Below are 26,372 nucleotides of genomic sequence, written 5' to 3'. Positions count from 1 at the left end.
GTGCCTTCGACCCTGCCCGCCAATTGGCGGGCTGGGGAGGCGGGGCCTAGCCTACTTAAGGCCAGGCACGCCCGGGGACCGCCCTCTTTCCCCTTTCCAGCTGAGCGGGTGCTATGGACTCCGGTTGGTCGCCGCAAGGGGCCTGGTAGGAATTTTTCCAATTTGGCGCACTTCTAGCCTTTGGTTTTTTCGCCTACCTCGTAGCAAATGTCACAGCTTCCGCAGTATTGGCAGTTAGGCATTGGCAGGGGGTTAATTGTTATGCAAATGAATGGGGGGAAGGAAGCGTCATCACCTTCCCCCAATGAAAAGGGTAGTCCGGTAGAGGACTCCGGGGGGGCGTTGCCTTGTCCGAAACCTAGGGAGGTAAGGGCCTCCGGCACGCCCCCGAGCGGTGACACCCGTGGGATCCTAGTTGGCGTACTTCAACAGGACTCCCACGGCTTGTGGATAACCCTTCCCGGTCTCCATGCCGGGTAGTCGATAGGAGCCAATGCCTAAGGCCAATACCTTCCTATTCCTGTAATCAATGAAGTTGTGGCCTTTTTATGCTCATTAACCTTAAATAAGGTGTCCAGTGTCTTCATTTCACATGGGGGAGGGGACTTGCCATGCAAGTGCTCCCCAAGCTGTGAGCTGCCTTTTGAATGCTACAAGCCTAATTTAACTGCAAGTGGGGGTGGGGGGAATTGCACCAAATTCTGTGAATTATATATGACTCCGAATACGGAGTGTGGATTTCCAAGAGCTCCGTTTGAAGTGTGTTTTTCCTTCCCTTCATTTCTGTTTTCTTCTTTTCTCGGCTACAATTAGCCCTCGGGTTTCAAAAATTATAGAAATGGTGAGGTGAAAACACCCAACACCAAAATGGCAAAAGTTTCTGATGCATAGTTAAAAATAAATACTGTCTTCAACATTTCAAAATGTCTAACTTAAATATTGTCAGATATTGTTATTTTTAAGATGCGGGTTTCTACGAGTCCCTTCCCCTTTGATTCCCCCAGACCAAATCCTTATTAGACTTACCAGATGCTCCCAATACCAAGAAAATTGTCACCAGATTATACTTCAAGAATGCAAGCATTCTCTACTTTAAGAATGCAAGGGTCTTTCAAAATCCACTAACCCCCATGGGGTCTTCCAGACTCCACAGTTTTCATCACCGCTATGAATTCTCATCTTTAGTCTCATCCCAAACCAATGTATGATGTCCTGCCAATCTCCAGAATTTCCTTTCCACTGGAGAGTTAAAGGTTTCTCCTTCATTTCAAAAAAATCACAAGCTAAGAAGACAATAATTGGTGTTCCTTATCTCAGAATGCTCTAGCTCTATATTCACCTTATAGTGAATCCTATTTCTGACATATTCATCAGGCAAAATCCTAACCCCAGCCCCCAGCCCTCTCGTTCTCCCGTTCAATAGGTTTTGTTGGAAGGAAAAGGCGATAGAGGACCTCACTGCTTCCATGTGGTCTAACACAAGAGCCTCCTCCCTCTAGCCTTTCAACAACACTCCAAAAGGAGTGCAGATGCACAAGGACCCAGACGATCCTTTGCTCTGTGATGTGTGTATTCTTTTAGCCATCACAGCCACCATTGTCCTGAAGGCTGGCAAGCTATTGTTCCGAACGTGTCAGGGGTAGAGGCGGTACAAACATCGCCAATGTCAATCTCAGAGCAAACAACAGCCTAGAGGACAATGCCTCCCTTGACACACACATATCAAGCTGTTTCATTCACTGTTCCCCCTCATTATACATGCCTTTCCATTACCAAAGGACGGTGACCACAATTCAAGGATTGCTGAGAGATCTGTTCAGCTACCTGACAAGAGCTTCATTCTCACATTCGATTACTCCTGTGTCCTGGAATGGCAGCCAGCTGTAATTTTTGTTTTGCATGTGTTCCTGCAGCTGCTTAACCGCTGTCCTCCCATTTCACTGTGCTTCAACAGCACACTGCTGCCCAAGCTTGCCAATGATTATTTCATCTTATGATTCATGGACAGGAAAGGGGGGGGCACAAATCCAAGGAAGTACCTCTGTGTCGGAGACATTGCCGTTTAGCACCTCAATGTTAGGATCCCTCCAGTCTTCGGTGATGGATGGGATGTAATTGTCTGTAAGAGCATCCCAAACCCTGGAGAGAGAGAAAAGGCAAGAGGTTGTTAATGGAGGAAAGCTGCCTTGACAACAGGGGTGCATCTCTCGGAGCAATTTGCTCAGCGGGCAGCCTTCAAAAGAGAGCAGGGGGAAAATAAGAGCCACAAAGCCGCCACATCCAGTTCAGCGGAATGGCCCCAGTCGCAAACAATCACTAAACCGCCTACGATGTCCAAGGTGAACACAGTGCTGTAGTTGATCTGAACTGAATTCTCTTTGCTGAGATCGAATTCAAAAATATTAAATGACAGGAGGGGTTCTAATTCAGTTTTAACGTGAAAAATATTCAGTCTATGAAACAATGGTTTGGATCAAAAAGGTGCCCTTCTGATAGCAAAAGGTGTCTTTCATATGCGGAAGGGTCCTTTTGCCCCAGCAGTGGGCAGAAGCTAGACTGGGATCTACTGGCAGACTCTGGGAGGTTTCCAATAGATCAGCAAAGGTCTGAGACGTCTGCTATTTTTGGTTGCACAATTGGAACAGACTGGAAGTTCTTACGCAACAAACCCACTTCCCCCCCAATTTTGGACTTTTTGCGATAAGGAAAATGACAGAAAAATGCAATCAAAACTAGTCAAAACACTTGCTTTGACACAATATCATCTAATCTCCCAGCAAACAAGTTAGAATGAATGCTCTTTAAATAGCTAACCTCGTCTAACCTTCCCGCAAAAAAAAAAATGGATGAATGGTTAACAAACAGGCCATACAAAGTGCCCAAAATGGCTAAATTAGGCTACTGAAATGACAAAAGTTTAGGTAATCAGAAGCAGGCTTTTGTGTGAAAGCCTGAGCTCAGTTCTGATAATGAAAGCAAATTTATAGGCTCATCATTTCCTCAGGGACATCCAGTTCCTTAATTCTAACTGCATGTCTTTTGTAGTTGGCTCTGCCTGACAGAATTTTGGGTTCTAGATCAAACAAGATTCAACTCTGCACATCCCTGCTTCACACCTCATGCAAGAGCATTGTGTGAGGAAAAACAAAACTCAGTCTAACAACTTTCTTCCACTAGCACAAGACAAGAAGCAGCCAAAGATCTGCTACAGAACCTCCATATTTTGCAACTAAGCAAACTGTGAGCATAATGAGGTTCTTTAGAGGCAGCCAATTGGTTACAATCAGTAAAATGTTTGCTTCCAAACACTCTATTCAGCTAAACCCTTCCATTCCAAAAGAGTAGAGTAAACAATAAGTTTTCATAACAGTACCAGCAGACCAGTCACTATGATTCTTGTTTTAACTGACATGAGAATTGAAGCAGAGAAATCTTGGCATCTTCTGGTTTGATGCCTAATCCCCCAAAGAAGGGAGTAAGGCAGGTCAGGAATTGCAGAACCACAGATAGCTCCAAGTGAGCATCTTGCCCATCAAAGCTTGAGAGCAGGCAGAGCGTCTCTAAGATTCTACCCTCAAGGGGAGGGACTATAACTCAGTACATGAATGAATGCTTTTCCTGTCAAATGACAAGCTAAATCCCTGGCATCTCCAGTTGAATTGTCAAGCAATTGATGTTGGGGAAACACCTTCTACCCCAAACCCTGTCAATTTGCACCCTTGTTAAAATCAGCTACAGCTAAACCTCTTAGGAGCGCTCAGCCCAAGCTTGCTTTTGTCATTCTTGTATCTGAATTGTTTCTCAGTGACGTCTTCCACCACACCACTAGACCATTCAGTGTGTCATTTTTTGGCGGCATCCCCAAAGCAGATGGCTTGCGGGAAAAGGCTTCTGATAAACTTGAGTGTCACCTGCTGCAAACCAGTCCAAAACCGGACGCTTGGGCCTTGTTACCCAAAGCACGGAACATTCTCTCCAATGTTTAGAACTTCCTGCTTGTTACCTGGCCCTTGCCACCTCTGCTTCTCACACCCCTGCTGCCACCACATGATTTGTTTGCAGTGAAACAGCCCAGTGGCTGCCATGTTTGTTTCTATGTGTGCCATGCACACATGGGCAAAGTACCATACAGGACCAGTATGGGCATGGCAGCAGGACCCATATAACACCACACACACAAGGGGGAGTGATATGCTGACCCCAACCTTATGTACAACTTGATCACAAGAACTTATCATTTAGGTTATTCTGTCTAGATCTGAGTTTTTCAACCATATGTTGTTGGACTATGACTCCCCTCATCCTCACACAGTTTAGCCAGTTATTAGGGATGATGGGAGTTGTAATCCAACAACATTTGGGGCCCAAGGGTGAAGAACATTGGTCTAGATGATGGCGAGCTCACCACTGATAACTCATAAATGTGTCATTTCTGTGCACAAGTGGTTATCTTGATGGTATATATAAACAGCTCAGGACCGCAATACCTCAAGGACTGCCTCTTTCCATATGAACGTCTCCAGACCCTGAGATCATCTTCTGAGGCCCTCCTTCGTGTGCCTCCTCCTCGAGAGGTCCAGAGAGTGGCAACACAAGAATGGGCCTTCTCTGCAGTGGCTCTCCGTCTGTGGAATGCTCTCCCCAGGGAAGTTCGCCTGGCGCCTTCATTATACACCTGTAGGCCGCCAGGCAAAAACGTTCCTTTTTAACCAGGCCTTTGGCTGATGTGATTTACATCCAATGCCAGACATATCCAAAGTCCGTTTCAGGGGCCGAATTCGGCCTGCCGGTCGATTTAAACCGGCCCCCGTGGCAGTATATGTCTTGGGGTGAAATCCCAAAAAAAGCTCAGCAACATCAATCTTAAGAAAACCTCAACAACTTTGGTCGGCCCTCATGTATGTTCACTTCATTAAATCTGGCAATCTTTGAAAAAAGTTTGGACACCCCTGGATGCCCTTTAAAATGTGTGGGGGGGTGCTATTGTTGTTTTTATTTTTATTATGTATTTTGTGGTTTTATATCTTGATCTTATTTTGTGAACTGCCCTGAGACCCCTGGGTATAGGGCGGTATATAAATTTGAAGAAGAAGAAGAAGAAGAAGAAGAAGAAGAAGAAGAAGAAGAAGAAGAAGAAGAAGAAGAAGAAGAGGAGGAGGAGGAGGAGGAGGAGAGCTTGCACTCTCAGTCTTAATAAAGTGCCTCAAATGAAGAACTAATTTATATTTAACAAGGCATTTACTGGATGTTAGTCAACTAAGGATTGATTTATCTAAAAACAAAAAAGTGGAGAGTTATAGCTGTCTCATCAGCTATGAAAAAGATGTTAAAATATACATTTACAAAGAAACCAGAGACCTTTCTTTTAGGAATTACAGGGAACGAAATCAGAAGAAAAGACTGTAAACTTTTCCAATATGCAGCCACAGCAGCAAGAATTCTACTGGCCCAGAAATGGAAACAAGAGGAGCTTCCGACAATAGAAGAATGGAGAATGAAGCTGATGGACTATGCAGAGTTGGACAGACTAACCGGAAAAATTAGATATCTCCAAGACCAAAAGTTCATCGAGGACTGGGGGAAGTTTGTTGAATATCTGAAAAGAACATGTGATGTGCAAACAACACTGGTGGGGTTTCAAGAAGCACTGTAAAAACAGAGATATATTGTTAAAAACACAAATAGGAGTGGGAGAGAAGTTGAATGGCAATATAAACAGAGAAATGCGTAAACTGAGAAGTAAATATGGATGATTCTCAGAGAATCCGAAGGAAGTCCAAAAAGCAACAAGTTTATGAAAATTTGTGAAAATTTGACATAATTGTATTTTTCTTGTTGTGTTTTGTATTGGAAAATAATAAAAATTATTTATAAAAAAAAAGGAGGAGGCGGAGGAGGATTGGTATAAGTAGTAGCATTTTTTTCAGATCATTGTGCCCAGTCAACTACACTGCTGAGGCATCTTCCAAAGCCCTAATATCCAACTGTAGGCTCCCAGCCATGCATTCTCCCCTAGGTCTTCAGTGCTTTCGTACAAAGCTTGACTAGGACTCTGCAGGTAGCAAGAACAGTCAGAGGCACCCGGTTGCCACCAAAATTGAGGGGGCCGGCAGTCAACGTCACACACATTGTGCACATTTGTGAGGAGGAGCTGGCCACTGGACCTGCGATGCACAATGCACAACATACGCAGGGCCACATCAGGATTGAGGGGGCCCAGCCCCATTAAAGCAAATATTGACGGGGCTGAGGTGCCTTCAGTCCCGTAGAGTCGGTGTGTCTGACAGCAGTAGTAAAAAATTGAGTCCCCCTTTAACTTTTAAGTGCCTAAGCAATTCTCTTCTTTAGATGCAGAACCGTTAGTAGATGTTTTCTTGTAGGTAAAGGCAAACCAGTCTCTGCCCAAATCTTCGAAGCTTGAGCTGCAGAGACACAGCTCACATTCATCTTTATTGAAGCAATGGCACAAAAATATTGAAGGGAAAGAAGCCCTAGAACAATAATACTAATGAAAATGCATTTGACATGATGTGCCCACTCACACAGGCATCGAAAATATACTCGTGCCTCTTTTTAATTTCCAAATATTTCGCTTCCACGAGCCAAGCTGTTCAGGGTTTAAAAATATATATTCTCATGTAGTTCGTCCATACTGGGACTGTAACCAGGGTGGCTGCTAACACTTCATCCCCAAAAGGAGGAAATGCATCATACACCCAAAAGGCAAACATTTGCATGCAATTTACATGTGCTAATTTATATGCAGATTTAGAAAGGATTTCTATCATTTAAATAGAAATACAATATATTTCACCAGCTCAGTTGCAAGACATCAATCTTTTAGTATGTCAACATCCTCACTGTGGAACTCCCTGCCACTTGATATTAGACAGGAATCTTTGCTGTACTGTTTTTTGGTGCCTGCTTAAAACATTTTTGTTTAGGCAAAAATGCCCACAGATGTCAACACGTTTTAATCTCTCTTCCTGTTAATTTTAGTTTTAATGTTTTCAATTAACTATTTTCATAACGGTAATTACCATCTCTTGCAAACTGCTTAGTGGCATATAAATTTTCTTAAATCGGTAAGTGGAGCAGGTGACCTGGAGGCCGACTAAAATTGCTGGGCAGATTAACATAGTACATTTAAGCATATTCAACGCACATTTAAAACACATGACTTCTCCCAAAGAATCTTGGGAACAGGGGTCTCAGTACCCAACAAATTATCTGGGAGAAGCCATGGCTGTTCAAAAGTGGTATCATAGCACTTTAAATGTGACTGTGGCTGTAATTTTCTCTAACTCCTACTATTTTTGTTGCCTCCTTTTCTATGCCTCCTCCCAACAATGGTCAGCTTTCTGCAGACGCTGGGTGTGCTAAGTCCTCACTGGTTAGGTAAAGGTAAAGGGACCCCTGACCATTAGGTCCAGTCGTGACCGACTCTGGAGTTGCGACGCTCATCTCACTTTACTGGCCGAGGGAGCTGGCGTACAGCTTCTGGGTCATGTGGCCAGCATGACTAAGTCGTTTCTGGCGAACCAGAGCAGCGCACGGAAATGCCGTTTACCTTCCCGCCAGAGTGGTACCTATTTATCTACTTGCACTTTGACATGCTTTTGAACTGCTTGGTTGGCAGGAGCAGGGACCGAGCAACAGGAGCTCACCCAATTGCGGGTATTTGAACCGCCGACCTTCTGATCAGCAAGTCCTGGGCTCTGTGGTTTAACCCACAGCGCCACCCGCGTCCCTCCTCACTGGTTGGTTTGTCTTGATTTTCCCCCCCCTTCCAATGTATTTTTTCTGCTTCTGCGAATTTTAGGGTTCCATTTAGCATGCCAGTACCCTCCCTCTTGTTTCCCAGTTGCCCTGTTTTGACTGCAGAAGCATTATAATTCAGTCTTCATCGTATCTCAGCGTCTGAGTTCACAATTAATATCCATAATCTGCACGTCGATAGACTTCTCCATGATTTTTCTCTTGGTGCTCTTCTTGCCACACAAATTATTAAACTGGGAGACAGATCACACAGCACAGATGACCACTTCCCTCAAACCAGAGGGCTGCGCATCGTTTAAATCAGGGGTCAGCAACCTTTTTCAGCCGTGGGCCAGTCCACCGTCCCTCAAACCATGTGGTGAGCCGGACTATATTTTTGGGGGGGAAATGAATGAATTCCTATGCCCCACAAATAACCCAGAGGTGCATTTTAAATAAAGGCACACATTCTACTCTTGTAAAAACACGCTGATTCCCGAACCATCCGTGGGCCGGATTGAGAAGGCGATTGGGCCGCATCCGGCCCCTGGGCCTTAGGTTGCCTACCCCTGGTTTAAATGCATCTCATATTATTACACAATCACAATGGTATCTGCATAATATTTGTGCAAACAGCTGATACGGAGGAAGCATCTTCACTGTTTTGACAGCCAAAGCAAACCTAGGATCCTTTTCGTGGAAGGAAGCATAAATTCTCTTTGTTTTGTACTACAACAACCAGATTTTCATTTGCTTTTTCTTTCAGCTGTTGAATCTGTTGCTTCCCTGTTTGGTTCCTTGCAGCTGGCAGAAGTCTCCCCACCCACCCTTGGCTTAACCCCATCAATGTTTTGCCTCTCCTGAATAGACACGTTGTTTACTAGTATAGAGACATATCAGAAGAACCTCATGTTTTCCCAAAACTCAGTTGCACAAAACACCTTATTGTCCAATAGGAGTGCTCCCACTCCAGGAGAAATCAGTGAGGAAACACACATCTTTCCCCACGGAACTTTATACCAATGGAACTAGTCCTCATGGAGCAACCCCCCTCTCTTTTCTTATTACAGTGGTACCTCAGTTCTCGAACGTAATCCATTCCAGAAGACCGTTCAAGTTCCGAAATGTTTGAAAACCAAGGCGCCAAAGGGCTGTCAGCAAATTCAATTAAGAAAATTGAAAAACACACAGCAGAAGCCATTCAACTTCTGAGGCACATTCAAAAATGGAAGCATTTACTTCCAGGTTTTCAGCATTCGGGTTCTGAAACATTTGTCAACGGAAACATTCAAGAACCGAGGTACCACTGTATTATTATTATTTTTATTATTTTTATTATTTTTATTATTTTTATTATTATTATTATTATTATTATTATTATTATTAGAGTGGTCCCTCGGGTTACATACGCTTCAGGTTACATACGCTTCAGGTTACAGACTCCGCTAACCCAGAAATAGTGCTTCAGGTTAAGAACTTTGTTTCAGGATAAGAACAGAAATTGTGCTCCGGTGGCGCGGCGGCAGCTGGAGGCCCCATTAGCTAAAGTGGTGCTTCAGGTTAAGAACAGTTTCAGGTTAAGAACGGACCTCCGGAACAATTTAAGTACTTAACCTGAGGTACCACTGTACGATTATTATTTATTGAATTTATATACCACCCTATACCCGGGGGTCTCAGGGCAGTTCACAAAATAAAAGCAAGATATGAAACCACAAAATACCTAATAAAAACAAAAACAGCAACCCTTTTCTGAAGTAAAAACAGGGTTGTGTTCGAAGAAAAAGAGGTGCTGGAACTCACCTCCCTTATCTCGTACAATGGCAATGGCGCCCACCTGAGAGGTGCCAGAACTAAGTTCCAGTGAGTTCCGGCTGAAAAAACCCCACTGAGTAAGAGCTATGGAAAACACCCATGGACCTCTCAGGTATGGTCCCATTTCAGATGCAATGACCTTGCTTATTAGCTGAAGTTTGCTGCTTCAGAACCAGACTGTTTCCAGGAATGCTCACCTCTTCTGATGTTGTGGGTATGAGGAATATAGGAAGGGATTGAATCACATTATCTAAGAACAGGCCACCAATATATTTGCATTTGCTAATATATATGTGCGCAAATGGAAAGTTAGGAGCAGCTAATAATTTCAATGGAAATGCAACACCTCTCTCCACAGTGCAGAAAATCGTGGTGCTAACTCTTGATAGGCGACTTCAAAGCACCTTCTTGTGGTCCTTTAATCTTCAAAACTTCACCACCCAGACTTGGACCAAACAGCCCATTAACTCCTTCGAATGCAGGACTGTCCTCCGACATCCTTCAAATATATGCTGCTTTTTCACATAATAAATGTCTGGCTCCTCCAGCCACCTCCAGAACTACAGTTCCCAGAGTTCCCAGGCAGCTTTCCCCGGCTGCATCAGGCCAATGGCCCACCCAGCCCAACAGCAACTAAAGCCCATATTTATGTTCTTGTTGTTACTATTAGTCTTTTTCAGTGGTGACTGGTGTCGTGGCACAGGGTCACCCTCTCAACCCTGGCATCGTGAAGCTTACTTGGACATAGCAGAGAGTTCAGGCCTGCACAGAGGCATCAGCTAAGCCAACCTAGGGCACCTGTTGTGTCATCTGCACACCCCACAAACCCCTGTTGCCCTGCAATCCACAGCTGTATTAGTATTGGGAGAGCAGTTCTGCCCTGCATTTTCCTGCGTTTCTTGTACTGGATTTCTATTTAAAGGGACGTGAAGCAGTGGGTGGGTGGGGAGGGGAGGGAAAGCTAAAAATGAAATGAAATATTTCTAACGACACCTTTAGGTGTTTTCCAAACTTCTTACAAAGTACCTTGCAATGGCAGCATGGCCTGAATGCAGGCAAGAAGGGACTTTCAGTAAATAAATAAGGCAATACAGTAGAGATCAAGAACCTGATTTAAATTAGAGAGCAAAAGCACGGGAAGCAGTGGGAAAGAAAGAAAAGGGAGTGGGAGAGAGAGAGAGAGAGAGAGAGAGAGAGAGAGAGAGAGAGAGAGAGAGAGAGAGAGCATCAACTTGCCAACTTTGGGTTCCAGCCCAGCACAATGCCTGTCTGCGGCCTTCAAGAGCAAAAAGGTTTCCTTGGCCTTGTGGTATGGCACTTTCTTCTCTCTTCTTTTAGAAGTTTGGGTTTTTACATTTACAAATCTGCTCTATGAAGGGCGGGGAGTGATAGCCAAGGGCCAACCAGCCAGCACTTGAGAATGGAAGAAGTGGTTTTATATGACTGATGCAGAGGCCAGCCAATCAGTGTTGTGCAACTCCAGATTCTGCAGAGAATCAAAATAAAACCGGCTCCCTCTACAGTTTACTTTGGAGGGATGGGAAAACAGTAGAGTTTCTTTTTCCTAAATAAGACCTTACTGTTGACACTATTTACTTGCAAACATATACTTAACTTTCTACTTCTGACCATTGATCTACTTACTCTTCATCCTGCAGATTTTCCTCCTCTTCTTGTATCTGGAGCTGGTTTTTCACAGGGGCCAAGTTTTCAGTTTTGGCATTGTAATTCCGAAAGCAGACATTGAGCTTCTCGTCAAATTCATTGACCAAATCTTCCATGGACTTGAAGCTGATGATCTCAGAGGAGAAGTTCTCAAGCTCAGAAAGGGAGGGGTCTTCCAAATGCCGAGGAGAGGAGCCATAAAAATAATGAGATTTCTCTTCCCGGTCTTCAATGTAGCACGGCCTCAGATCTTCAAACTCTTCATCCAGGCTTACCAGAGGGGCTTCCATCTTAGGTAGCCTAATGGAAGAGGGGAGACTTCTGGAACACAAAGGACATTAATGAGCCAATAGCAGTAGACATTCAACGATGCAAGAACAGCCCTACAGCCATAGGCATGTGTCATTGTAGCATCAGAAATGAGTTACTCTCTAGGGTAGGAACTTTTCAGAATGGAGCATTTCTGCAACAGCAGCAAATAAGGAGGACCTCAACTCCCTAGTGCTGTGGTGGTATAAACACTAGGATTACAATGGGTTAAGACCCAGACAACCCAGAAGGCATTCCCGCCCCGTCTCCCCAAAACAGTACTTCTGCCTTGTCAGGATTCAACCTCAATCTGTTAGCCACCATCCATCCTCCAGCCACCTCCAGACACTCACACAGGACCTTCATCGCCTTCACTTGTTCCAGTTTGAAAGAGAGGTAGAGCTGGGTATCATCTGCATACTGATGAACACCCAGCCCAAACCCCCTGATGATCTCTCCCAGCAGCTGCATGTAGATGTTGAAAAGCATGGGGGAGAGGACAGAACCCTGAGGCACCCCACAAGTGAGAGCCCAGAGGTCTGAACACTCATCCCCCCACCACCACTTTCTGGACACGGCCCAGGAGGAAGGAGTGGAACCACTGTATAACAGTGCCTCCAGCTCCCAGCTCCTCTAGACGGTCCAAAAGGATTGTCATGACCAGTGGTGTCAAAGGCCTCTGAGAGATCCAGCAGGACAGCTTTCACCTCAGTCCCTGGCCTGCCCGGGTTAAAAACAACAACATGGTCCATAAAGGATATTACTCCAGCAATCGCTCAGCTTGCTTCTAAATGACCATTGGGTCCAGTCGTGACTGACTCTGTGGTTGCGGCGCTCATCTCGCTTTATTGGCCGAGGGAGCCGGCGTACAGCTTCCGGGTCATGTGGCCAGCATGACTAAGCCGCTTCTGGCGAACCAGAGCAGCGCACAGAAACACCGTTTACCTTCCCGCCGGAGCGCTACCTATTTATCTACTTGCACTTTTTGGCATGCTTTCAAACTGCTACGTTGGCAGGAGCAGGGACCGAGCAACGGGAGCTCACCCCGTCACGGGGATTCGAACCGCCAACCTTCTGATCGGCAAGTCCTAGGCTCTGTGGTTTAACCCACAGCGCCACCCGCGTCTCTTGCTTCCAAATATCCTGCTTTAATTTGCTACATTTTTGCCTCGTCACCCAATCTGAACCAACTCGGTTTCCAAAGTGTGCTGTTAAGCACTTTGGATATTACAACCTTTAAAATGAGTTCATCGCAGCAACATGGAATGCAGCTAAAGATCAGGCCTCCTTATCCGATCTAAAAGAAAGCTGCCCATTTTCCTGCTGTTTCTATCTAGCCGTGGTTGCTGGTGGATGGACAGCAGCCCAAGCTCTTCTGGGTTAAATCTTCTCCATTGTCACAAAAGCCATTACAAATGCGAAGAATCATTTGACCGTCGCTCCGTTTCTGTGACAACCCCGCGCAGCACAAAGAAGCAACTGTTGCTGCCATTTGGGGAGGGGATCTGCATGTCATTTTAAAGCATTCCACAGCTATCTTGAAAGCTGAGCACATGGGGATGGTAAATGCTTTATTATTTGACGCCTATAGCTCAGAGTGGTGCGCATATGGGCTCTCTACTTCCAGACCAGGCCTCAGACTAGGAGTGGGAGAGAAAATAAGATTCAGATCCCATTTAAAGGCAAGCCTACCTAATTCACAAAGGGACACGGGTGGCACTGTGGGTTAAACCACAGAGCCTAGGACTTGCCGATCAGAAGGTCGGCGGTTCGAATCCCCACGACAGGGTGAGCTCCCGTTGCTTGGTCCCAGCTCCTGCCAACCTAGCAGTTCAAAAGCACCCCTAAGTGCAAGTAGATAAATAGGTACCACTCTGGCAGGAAGGTAAATGGCGTTTCGCCAGAAGCGGATTAGTCATGCTGGCCATATGACCCAGAAGCTGTACACCGGCTCCCTCGACCAACAAAGCGAGATGAGCGCCGCAACCCCAGAGTCTGTCACGACTGGACCTAATGGTCAGGGGTCCCTTTACCTTTACCTAATTCACACTTCCCAAAACAACACGTGGACTGAAACACAATCCATCCTTCAAATTTGCACTTCTCTGAATTTTGCAATGCCGAGTAATGTGTACAAAAAGGCATATGCTAAAGCAGGGGTCAGCAAACCTTTTCAGCAGGGGGCCGGTTCACTGTCCCTCAGACCTTGTGGGGGGCTGGACTATATTTTGGAGGGGGGAAATGGATGAATTTCTATGCCCCACAAATTTACTTTAAATAAAATGACACATTCTCCTCATGTAAAAACACGCTGATTCCCGGACCATCCGCAGGCCAGATTTAGAAGGCAATTGGGCCAGATCTGGCCCCCAGGTCTTAGTTTGCCTACCCATGTACTAAAGGGTTTGGTGTGCACATGAATGCATATATGAGTGAAAACAACATACAAAAATTGGGGGAAATTGTCTTGCAAAAATGTATATATTAGGGGAATGACAAGGGAATAATAGAACTGCAGAGTTGGAAGGGGACCACGAGGGTCCTCTAGTCCAACCCTCTGCAGTGAAGGAATCTTTTGTCCAACGTTGGGATCGAACCCACGACCCGGAGATGAAGAGTCTCATTCACACAAAAATGCCGATGAATTTTCACACACACTACTAAAAACACACATAAGTTGATGTGGAAATGTGGAGAACTGAAGCTAAAATTGTGGGGCGGCAGGAAAGGGGGAGAGATGAGAAACTTATAGAAACATATTCAGCTATTCCTACTTTGGACCAAGGATGGGAACATTGTCATCTTGCTAGGACAAATCAAGTAGCATTAGTCAGACTGACATTTTTGAGAGAGAGAGAGAGAGAGAGAGAGAGAGAGAGAGAGAGAGAGAGAGGAAGATTTGTAGACTGCTTCATCACAAAACTCTCTAAGTGATATACATTATAGAGCATGAGTGGTGTAGTGGTTAAGAGCAGTAGACTCATAATCTGGTGAACTGGGTTCGATTCCCCGCTCCTCCACATGCAGCTGCTATGTGACCTTGGGCTAGTCACACTTCTCTGACATCTCTCAGCCGTGTTTGTTGTGGGGAGGAAGGGAAAGGAGAATGTTAGCCGCTTTGAGACTCCTTCGGGTAGTGATAAAGCAGGATATCAAATCCAAACTCTTCTTCTTCTTCTTATAAATCCCACACCTGTCTACCAGAGGCAAATGGGGCACTGCCCCAGCAACATCAGTCCGCTCCCAGCCACCTCCGAACTTTGTTACTCATTTCTTACAAACACCCCAATAGGTAGGCCAGGCTGCCAACTTCCTCTTCCTGAGTCCAAGTTTTTCCTCCTCCTGAATTCAGTTTAGCAGTTCTCAACCTGTGGGTCCCCAGATGCTATAGAATCATAGAATCATAGAGTTGGAAGAGATCACAAGGGCCATCGAGTCCAACCCCCTGCCAAGCAGGAAACACCATCAGAGCACTCCTGACATATGGTTGTCAAGCCTCTGCTTAAATACCTCCAAAGAAGGAGACTCCACCACACTCCTTGGCAGCAAATTCCACTGCCGAACAGCTCTTACTGTCAGGAAGTTCTTCCTAATGTTTAGGTGGAATCTTCTTTCTTGTAGTTTGGATCCATTGCTCCGTGTCCGCTTCTCTGGAGCAGCAGAAAACAACCTTTCTCCCTCCTCTATGTGACATCCTTTTATATATTTGAACATGGCTATCATATCACCCCTTATCTTCCTCTTCTCCAGGCTAAACATGCCCAGCTCCCTTAGCCATTCCTCATAAGGCATCGTTTCCAGGCCTTTGACCGTTTTGGACACGTTCCAGTTTGTCAGTGTCCTTCTTGAACTGTGGTGCCCAGAACTGGACACAGTACTCCAAGTGAGGTCTGACCAGAGCAGAATACAGTGGCACTATTACTTTCCTTGATCTAGATGCTATACTCCTATTGATGCAGCCCAGTTGTTGGACTACAACTCCCACCATCCCTGAGCCCTGGCCTTGCTAGCTAGGGGTGATGGGAGTTGTAGTTCAACAACATCTGGGGACCCACAGGTTGAGAAAGGCTGGTTTAGAGGGACTTAAACAGAGACAGGTCCCTCTAAACTCAATGGGACTTACTTGCAAGGAAGCGTGTAAAGGACCACAGTCCATTCACGCTGCACATTTGATGGACCTTACAGTGGTAAGGTCTTAATTCGTTCCAGAGGTTCGTACTTAACCTGAAACTGTTCTTAACCTGAAGCACATTTTAGCTAATGGGGCCTCCCACTGCTGCCACACCGCCGGAGCACAATTTCTGTTCTCATCCTGAAGCAAAGTTCTTAACCCGAGGTACTATTTCTGGGTTAACGGAGTCTGTAACCTGAAGCATATGTAACCTGAAGCGTATGTAACCCGAGGTACCACTGCATTTCCAAGAAAGAGTTCTGGAGACTGAAGTTTACCCCTCGCAGGGTTACTGTTCTCAGCAATCCTTAGCAAAGGACAGCGCCCAGAATTCTTTGAGGAGGGGAAATGTGCTTGGAAGGCATTCAGGAGTTCGCTTCAGCCAAGTGTTTATTATTACAAAAGGCTCTGTGCCAAGACACCTGCATCCTAATCCGTAATACCGCTCCATGTCTTGTTCCCCTTCCAGCCCACCCGCAACAATAGCTATTCTCTGCCTTGCATCAGAAACCTTTATTATTCCAGTCCTGAACTCTTTCACACAGCTCCTGCCAACAACTAGGAAGGCCGGGGTGGGGGCAGAGAGAGAGAGATTTTGTCCGTTCACCTCTGTTATGTATAGAGGCCAAGACATCCTCAGCTCTCTCGCCACTGACCTTCCTGGCCCCTTGATCTTTAATTTTATCTACCTTCGTCTTGAATTCCCATAAAAGGGCCCCTCGCCAGTAGCAGGAATGACCTCCAATTCCAAGGGGACACATGGCTTCTGGGCAGGCAGCGGAGCAGAAGCAGGGCTTCCGATGCGCTGCTTCATTTCACTGCTCAAATTCCCTTTGGCCCAACGCGATGCGACAGAAGCAAACTGAAGGTGGAAGTCAAAGGATAAGCGGAAAGCGGAAAATATTTCCATGAAATCGCCACCGGTTCCTCCCTGCTTTCCACTTTGACAAGCTCCCAAGTACTGAGAGAGGGAGAGAGCGAGAGAGCGAGAGAGCATCTGCTTAGCAAGCAGGTCACAGGTTCAAATCTCTGCATCTCCAGGTAGGGCCAAAATCCAGTCTGAAATCTCAGAGAGGCACTGCCAGACAATTTTTTATTATTTATGTATGTATTTATTTATTATTTATTTATTATGTAAGTATGTATGTATGTATGTATGTATGTATAATTTCTATACTGCCCTATACCCAAAGGTCTCAGGGCAGTTCACATAAAATATCAAATACATAAAATCAAAACAAAACCAATAACCCAATAAACCCCCCCCCCAAAAGCGTTTTAAAGGCCTGGTTGAAAAGGAACATTTTTGCCTTTCACCTAAAGGTGTTTAGTGAAGGCGCCAGGCGAACTTCCCTGGGGAGAGCATTCCACAGACGGGGAGCCACCACAGAGAAGGCGCATTCTCGTGTTGCCACCCTTCTGACCTCTCGTGGAGGTACACGAAGAGGGGGGGCTCAGAAGATGATCTCGGGGACTGGGTAGGTTCATATGGGAAGAGGCAGTCCCTGCGGTATTGTGGTCCTGAGCCATTTAAGGCTTTATAGGTCAAAACCAGCACTTTGAATTGGGCCCGGAAACTAATCGGTAGCCAGTGCAGTTGGACCAGGATGGGTGTAATATGCTCAAACCGTCATGCTGCGGTGAGCAAGCTGGCCACTGAATTCTGCACCTGCTGAAGTTTCCAAACCCTATGCAGGTTCAGGTGTGGGGATTTTGGGCCCTCCAGATGTTGCCGAGCAAAAGCAAGCATCATATACCCCTCTCTATGCTCCATCCCAGAATGGAAGAAGCATTTCAGTGTTCTGGGACACAATGCAGCCTGACAAAAGTCCTAGCGTTTTAAAGCAGAGTCAGAGAGGCTGGGGCGAAGGGGTGCAGCCTAGAGAGGGCCAAACAGACAGGCCTGGAGGGCCACCTTTAGACCCAGACCAGAGATTCCACACTAGTGATCTAGTCCAACCCAGGTTTGGTGCCAGACGTTGGAACGTCCAGGCTGAGGCTCATGCCTTTGTCAGGGGCTCACGCTCACATCCCCCCCCCCGGACTTTCTGCTCCTCTTTCTCACCATTGCTAATGCCTAGGTGCCTGCTGGCTGCCTCCTGGCAAGTGAACAGCTGGCAGAAAAAGAAAGAAGTGCAGTGGTACCTTGGTTGTCGAACTTAATCGGTTCCAGGAGTCCGTTTGACCAGGGGCATAGGAAGGGGGGTGCAGGGGTGCAGCCCACCCTGGGTGTCATCCCTGAGGAGATGACAAAATGGCACACTGCGGAGGGATCGCCCTGCACCCGTGGGCAGATCACCCTGCCCCTGCCACTCCGGGTGTCAAAGCAGCTAGCTACGTCTCTGCGTTTGACTCCCGGAACTGTTCAAAAACCAAGGGACAGCTTCCAATTGGCTGAAGGAGCTTCCTGCACTCAATCGGAAGCCGCAGAAGCCACATCGGACGTTTGGCTTCCAAAAAATGTTTGCAAACCAGAACACTTACTTCTGGGTTTGCCGCGTTCAAGAGCCGATTCAACAACCAAGGTACCATTCTTGTAGCTGTCGAGGAAATGGCAGCTTCTTTCAGCTTCTGCCTTCTGGAACACTAAGACTAGCCGCCTGAGAAACAGTTTCTATCCAAATGTGATTTTGGTTTTAAACGCAGTGGAAGGTAGTCTCTGTGGGAGTATATTGTATTTAATTATGGGGTATCAGAGTTTTTAGGGGGTTAACCAGGCTAGGATAGCTGGGATAGCAGGCTTGTTGGTTTTTGAATGTTTGGTGTAGATTTTTTTCAATTTCGTTGTTCTGTATGGGACCATGACAATAAAGATATCGTATCGTATTGTATCATATCGTATTGTAAACTCACAGCAGGAAGGGAAGCAACAGTCAGAGATGGGAACCCACTTGGGATATTTTGCCCAAGTTCCCCTCCCTAGAAGTCTGGAGCCAGCCCTGGTCCAGTTCTTTGCCACAAAGGCAGGCCTCCTTGACATCCACCCATTTAGAGCTCTTGCTGTCAAACTTACAACTTGGTCATGATATGGTGGAGGAAGGGCCATAGCTGAGAGAGAGAGAGAGAGAGAGAGAGAGAGAGAGAGAGAGAGAGAGAGAGAGAGAGAGAGAGAGAGAGCGCTACTGCTTTGCATGCAGGAAGGCTCCAGGTTCAGTCCCTATCAACTCCACATATGTGCTTGTAGCCCTACACATCCACAGACACTCAGTTCAGACAATACAGAGCTGATTTCGCTCCCAGTGTTACTTATATCACAGAGAGCCAACACTCTGCATGATGCTACTCTTAAGAAAAACGCTTCCAAATGACTCATGCAAGCAAGCCCAGCCACGTGCTACTACAAGGGAAGGCAATGGACCTGCCCAACCTCCTGGGCCTGGAGGAAAATTCCATGCAGACCTCAAATACAATCATCAGCCAACCCGCTGTGAGCAAAGTTCATCCCCTAAGCTTGCTGAAATACAACAGTCGCCATTTTTTTTGCAACTCAAATCAGAGAATGTCAGTGGGCATGTAGTTAAGACCGGGTGTCACCCTTCCCCCTCTAACATTCCATAGAGCCAGCCAGGGGCATGTTTTTATCATCCTACTCTCACGCCAAGTTGAGTTCCCTCTCTGCCAGTTTCGCCTTGCAGGAGATTCTACTCCATCAGTTAAATGCTGCATCAATTTCCCCTAGATATGCTGGGGGGTCGGAGAGAGAAATATATCCATGATCCTACAGCAGCTCAGTGACAGTTCAAAGTATACCTTGACAAATGCAGGGTAGTGAATGATAGCTGGCATACTGCATGATGCTTTAATGTTTGCGTCCCATTTATGTTTCCACTCTCCCCAAACAGGAAGTTTAACTTCTGAGGTCTCTGGGGAGGGAACTGAAGAATTACAACTCTAGCAATTTACATGAATTTTTTTAGCAACCCTAAAAAAGTAAACAAAAAAACAACTAGGACAAAAAAATTGGGATGGTAAATTTCCAGGGGAGGGTACTACCGGAAAACAGGGAGTATCCCTGATATAAGAGAAGCATTTTATGTATCTGGGGCTGTCTGCCCCCCCCCCCCATAACTTTTGGATTGCCATAACCAACCTGGCAAGGTCCATCACTGTTATTCCCATCATACAGAGCAAGAACTGGGAAACAGGCCTCAAGTCTCCCAGTTCGTGACCTGATGGCTACTACATTAACCCAGCCATGCCACCCAACACCACCCAGTCGATTGGACCTCTCTGTAAGGCGCATGCTCTGTAAATGTTGGGTGTCAGGCCCAGAGGTCAAGATGTGAGGTAGGTGCATTGTGATCTATTGTCCCATCATCCCCAGACCACCTCTCCAAATGTGCTCTCCTTGCAGAACATAGAGGCCTCCCCTGGGAATATGTCCGAGGCCACAGAGTACGAGAGGTCACCTTGTTTCGTGAGCCAGCCAAACAACGCAGATATATATCAAAGCCCTTTCCCAATGCTGATCTTGGAAAATGCATGAGCACCATGCCCAATGCCCCTTCCTTTTTGCCTACACAGCATCCTTCGGTAAAGAGACACAACCTGCCTCCCCTTGCCTGCCCACGTGAACAGCCTCCTGCCACAAACATGCCAGCAACGCCCGTCTCTGCACACCACACAAACTTGCTCTTCTTCCTTAGCTGCACCACAAAACACACTTCGCTAGCAGGGCATTGCAGCTCCCTTCCTAACACTGGAGGAAAACTACAGCAGTTCCCCATTCCCCACACATGCTCAGCGATGCTACGAGCCAGACGCCCTGTATATATCCGCCGTCTCCTCTGACTGCCTAAATGTCAAGGAGCATCCACAAAAAGAATTCCCCTCTTACATGCAGTCTTGTAAACAGAACCTCCATTGCCTTGGTAGCAGAAGCATGGGCGGGTTTTTTGTTTTTGTTTCTTTGCAATTCCCCTCCAACGCAATCCTCTTTGTCTCGTGCAAAGTACACCCGGCCACATCTCCCAGTCCCTTTGCTCAGGGTCCCAGTCAGTCTCCTGTGCGTACACATGCACACAGATTACCCACCTGTACACACAACTCCTCTCACACCATATACACGAATGCAGAAACCTCTTCTCTCTTTTCCAAACAAGCAAGCAATCTTCAGGCGCACGCACTGCTTTCTCCTTAGTCCGACAAGCACAGCTGTGCATGTGCACAAATGCAATTGTTCGGCTCCCTCCCTTCCCAAGCAGCAATGTTGTTCCATCCAAGCGACAAAGCTGTCACCTCCAGCTTTGGAAATACAGTATGCCGTTGGCCTGGCCTTTCGCATGAGACAATAGAAAAGGGCTGCTTAGAAGCCCAGGCACATGAGCATTATCGCCAGCATTATCCCACCCCACCCCAATGCCCACAAATACACACCTGAGTGTGGCAGCAACTCTGCTCTTAGCTCAACATCCCATCTGATGGGTCCAGATGACAGAAAGGAGAGGAGGAGGAGGAGACAGGGAGAAAACCAAAAATTATTAGGAGAGCCTGCTGGCAGCTGCCTGCCTGCCTGCCTGTCCAGGAACAGTGCTATTCCCAGCCACTCCACTGCCTCCCTTCTCTGCAGAGCTCGAAAAAGCTGTGGGCTCAGCCTCCCTCATCAATATGCAGTAGCTCCAAGGCAGTGACACCAACAACACTGTAGCCTCCGATCCAGATTCCAGGCCCCTCTAAAGGCTACACGGGAGCCAAGGCGCTCGGAGAAGGGGGGCTGACTGCTCCATAGATGCTCACTGAGATCACAAAGGGCAGCCAATTGGGGGAAGGCTTTCGCAGCCAGCCCCCCTGCAATCTTTATCCAAACACTGAATCCTGATCAGGCAGTCAACACAACGCTGACAGTGCCCCGTTCCCAGCAGTCTTGCCTTTCTCGTATTGAGATGATGGAGTCATCTCAGTACAAAGGAATATTCTCAGCAGAGGCCAAGCACATCTGCTCCAAGTCTGGGGGAATGCGCCCTTCGCACTAGGGAGAGGAAGCATTGCCGTACAATCTTCTTATGTGTGTGTGAACAGGGAAGATCAGGAGGGGGAACGGTTCAGGTGGAAATTTCTGGCGATATTTCAAAGCCCCATTTCCTTAGCTTCTTCTGAGACAAAACATCTGCACTAGGTGTGGGGTGAGAGATGTTGTCACTTGGCTGAGATTTCAAGGTTTTCTTTGGGTGTTGTTGTTTATTGTAGAATAATAATGTAATTCATCTCTTCTCTTTTGTGTTTCATAATAGATTGTGAACAATGTGTTCTGAGACCACAGAACAGAAACCCAGATCAATCAAATACGGTAATGTGCAATCACGGGCGACGCAAGAAGTCTTTCTGTTCATTCCTTTTCCTTCACAGAGCATTCCACGGCTGTTTTTCTGCAATAACACTGCAATTATCCAGTTCCGGTAAGCAACCGGGAATCTTGAGATCACATAAGCTGTTTAAAAATTAAGAGCATTTACCAAAAAAATGTTTTAAATATACCTTCCCTTTAAATATACCTTCCCTTTAAATTTAAATTAAATTCCCTTCCCTTTAAATATACCTTCCCTTTAAATTTAAATTAAATTCCCTTCCCTTTAAATATACCTTCTTTTTGGTAAAGCAGCAATGGAAACCCTTTTGGAGACCAAGGGCCGCATTGAACCTTCTTGGGGGCCACATGCTATGGACAGGTGAATCCAGAAGCAAAAATGGGCAGAGCAATGGGGGTGACTCTTACCTTTGTATGGCAGTTGTGTTCCTGCCACACAAGTCATAGGTTTCTATTATATCCACCCACCCCATTCAGGCAACATGGAGCACTATCATTGGACTTCAGACACAGACCAAAATACTCAACAAAGGTGCTATGCAGGGCTGATACAGGGTGTGGCCTGGAGTGAGTTCAGAGGGCAAAATAAAGACTCCTGAAAGGGTCTTACGGGAGCACATAGATAAACTGTGGAACTCACTCCCACAAGAGGCAGCGATGGTCGCAACCTTGGATAGTCTATCAAAAATCGGACAAACTTATAGGAAGCTGTCAATGGCTACTAGCTTTGATGGCGATGCTCTGCCTCCAGTTGGGAGTCTCCTGGAAAAGGACATGGCTGGCACTACGCACAACAAAATTTTGTTGCAGATCTCACTTGTTCCTTCCACAACTGTGAGTTTAAGAAAAAAAACTGGAATAAAACCTAAGAGGCACAAAAGCGCCCTTTTGCAGGATGAGAGCATATGTGCGCATACAATAGGCTGAGCCTGAGTAGAGTTGTGCATATGCAGGCTTCAGAAAAAAATAACCAGCAACAAGGAACAGCCAGAATAAGCAGGGGTGGATGGTTAAAGTACAGAAGAAGCTACAATGCACAAGCCCACAACATTCAGCTTTACATGCTTGGCAAAAAAGAAGTTTAAACGTAGGTGGACATCCAGGAAGAGAGACTTTGGCAATCCCACCTGCCATTGCACCCAGTGTGTTTTGACTATGCAGTGGTACCTCGGTTTAAGAACAGCCCTGTTTACCAACTATTCGGTATACGAACTCCGCAGTAGTTCTGGTGTAGTGTTTTGGTTAGCAAACTTTACCTCGGTCTATGAACGGAAAGGGACGCGGGTGGCGCTGTGGGTTAAAGCCTCAGCGCCTAGGGCTTGCCGATCGAAAGGTCGGCGGTTCGAATCCCCGCGGCGGGGTGCGCTCCCGCTGCTCGGTCCCAGCGCCTGCCAACCTAGCAGTTCGAAAGCACCCTCGGGTGCAAGTAGATAAATAGGGACCACTTTCTAGCGGGAAGGTAAACGGCGTTTCCGTGTGCAGCTCTGGCTCGCCAGAGCAGCGATGTCACGCTGGCCACGTGACCCGGAAGTGTCTTCGGACAGCGCTGGCCCCTGGCCTCTTGAGTGAGATGGGCGCACAACCCCAGAGTCTGGCAAGACTGGCCCGTACGGGCAGGGGCACCTTTACCTATGAACGGAAACCTCAGTTTAAGAAGAGTTTCGGTTTAAGAACGGACTTCCAGAACGGCTTAAGTTCGTAAACCGAGGTACCACTGTACACAATTTTTACACTGTACACAATTTTTGCCTCTATGTAAGCTGCAGGTCGACTGTACTGTACGATGGAGGCTGCAGAAATTATTCATGTAATGTAAGGGTAGGGCAGGCAACTGAATCAGAGATCACACTGTTTCAGGGCTCCCTTTGAGAAATGGAGGAAGTGTGGCCATGCCACAGGAATAGATTTGGAGGAGACGTCCCTCACACAAGTGTTGCAACTGTTCATTTATTAATTCTGTTTCCTCCTGGAAGAAGCTTAGTGTGGAGAAAACTTTCTTTATGCAGCATCAGAGATAAGAATATGGGTCTATTATATACTAGCATGATAAGGCTCTGGGTCTGATCAGCCTTGTACCAAAGTGTCATTCAAAAGCTTGCATGCAATACTGAAATTTGCAATGCCATCTGATCCCAAGCAAATCTCCCCCAAAACAAGCCCTCCAGTGTGCAACACTGTGCATTTGTTTTATTTTTTATATATAAATTTCTTTATATATACAGATTTTTTTTATATTTAATTTTTTTATATTTTCTGCATATTCCAAATTAACTTAATTTACTCATTTATTCATCTACTTTAAATATATACTCCCATAAATCTGCAGGTTATTACAATAATCCTGCCAATGTTCTTACCTGTTTACAGTTTGTTTGTTTTTTGGAAATATTCAATAAACTATTTCCATTCTTTTATAAAAAGTTTTTTATCTTGATTTCTTATTTTTCTGGTAATTTTTTCCACTTATGCATATTCCGTTAAGTTTTTGTATCCATTCCTCTTTCCATTTTTGGCAACTAACACTGTAGTCGCATACATGAATAAATTTCTATACAGTTTGGGTAGTTCTGTCCCTATAATTCCCAAAAGGCTGGCTTCTGGGTTCTTTTACAAACATTATTTTAAACATATTTTTCAATTCATTATACAGTGGTACCTTGGTTTTTGAACGTAATCCGTTCCGGAAGACTGTTCCGAGTTCTGAAATGTTCGAAAACCACAAACTCAATACGGAAGCCTCAGTACGGAAAACTCAGTACAGAAGCCGCGTGGCATGTTCAACTTTTGAGGCGTGTTCGAAAACCGAAGCACTTACTTCCAGGTTTACAGCGTTCAAAAAACGAAATGTTCATCAACGGAAACGTTTGAAAATCAAGGTACCAATGTATAATGAATATCATTTCCCAGTAAGCTTTAACCTTACCACAAGACCACCACATTTGATGAAAAGAACCTTCTTACTCTTTACATTTCCAACATTTATTTGATTTTGATTTATACATTTTTGCCAATTTACTCGGTATTAGGTACCATCAATATAGCATTTTCATATAATTTTCTCTTAGACAATAATCTGTAAATTTTATATCCATATTCCACAATCGTTCCCATGCTTCCCTATCTATATTATGGCCAATATTTATTACCCAATAGATCAATGATTTTATTTGCTCATCCTTTGTCTCCCATTCCAATAATATTTTATACATTTTAGACAGCACTTTTACATCTCATTCCAACAGATCTCTTTCCAGTTGTGATATCCTTTGTATCCTTTCTTAAATACTTTGTTCAAATGATATTGTGTCCATGTTATTAATTTTCCTGATGATTCCTAAAATTCTTTTGATACTCTGCTTTCTATAAGTTGTCCACCTTCAATCATATTTTCTTTACCCCTACAGCTTCCAACAGTGAGAGCCAAAATGGTCTTTTTGCCTCTAATATATTTATATACTCTATACAACTTTTTCCTAATTATATGATTTGTAAATCCTTGATGTACTTTCACCTTTTCATACCGTAAACAAGTGTGCCAACTGAAAATATTATCATAACCTCTAAGTCTAAAATATGTGAATTCTCCAATATCATCCATTCCTTCAACCAACAAAGACAAGATGTTTCATGGTATAACCTCATATCCGGCAGAGAGAAACCTCTCTCTTTCGCATCTATCAATATTTTATATTTTATTCTCGGATTTTTCCATTGCCAAATATATATTTAGAAATATCTTTTTGCCATGTATTGAAACAATCTGTCTAGCCAATCTCTTGAATTGAATGAAACAAAAATAACTTTCTAGGTCTTTTTAGGCCTTTTATATTTTCGACACCATCCTGACGGAAGGACACAAAAGAGTTGTGAGGGGTCGCGGGGGGGGGTGTTGGGTGAGGTATAAAGGGACGGTGGAAGTTGGCAGGGGGTTGCAGGTCGGGTAGATGGAGTTGGTGAGCAATGTGGCAGCCCACAGTGCCTCTATAAGTACGTTTATTTAAACTCAAAGGTGACATGGGTGGCGCTGTGGCCTAAACCACTGAGCCTCTTAGGCTTGCCAGTCAGAAGGGGGGTGGTCTGAATCCCCACGACGGGATGAACTCCTGTTGCTCTGTCCCAGCTCCTGCCAACCTAGCAGTTTGAAAGCACACCAGTGCAAGTAGTTAAATAGGTACCACTGCGGCAGGAAGGTAAACGTCGTTTCCATGCACTCTGGTTTCCCTCACGGTGTTCCATTGCACCAGAGGCAGTTTAGTCATGCTGGCCACATGACCCGGAAAGCTGTCTGTGGTCAAACTCCAGCACCCTTAGCCTGAAAGCGGGACAAGCGCCGCAACCCCATAGTCGCCT

General features: G+C 45.6%; 1 protein-coding gene across 5 annotated transcripts in view; it reads right to left on the bottom strand.

The window, feature by feature from the left end:
- Nucleotides 1-26,372, bottom strand: part of FEZ1 (fasciculation and elongation protein zeta 1) — a 186,277-nt gene that overhangs the window by 28,254 nt on the left and 131,651 nt on the right. The window contains exons 1-3 of one of the 5 annotated variants that reach the window (XM_081891050.1): nucleotides 21,095-21,621; nucleotides 11,218-11,559; nucleotides 2,040-2,139 (exon numbers count right to left, since the gene is read on the bottom strand). In XM_081891050.1, the coding sequence (XP_081747176.1) occupies nucleotides 2,040-2,139; nucleotides 11,218-11,528 (411 nt within the window). In that variant the 5' untranslated portion in view covers nucleotides 11,529-11,559; nucleotides 21,095-21,621. Of the gene's footprint in view, nucleotides 1-2,039; nucleotides 2,140-11,217; nucleotides 11,560-20,752; nucleotides 20,991-21,094; nucleotides 21,622-26,372 lie in introns of those variants that run through there. The other 4 variants (XM_081891047.1, XM_081891048.1, XM_081891049.1 and 1 more) reach the window with 4 other exon arrangements.

This window comes from Podarcis melisellensis, assembly GCF_964234715.1.
Source record: "Podarcis melisellensis genome assembly, chromosome: 15".
NCBI classification, from domain to species: Eukaryota; Metazoa; Chordata; class Lepidosauria; order Squamata; family Lacertidae; genus Podarcis; species Podarcis melisellensis.
This window is presented reverse-complemented; position numbering and strand designations above follow the sequence as displayed.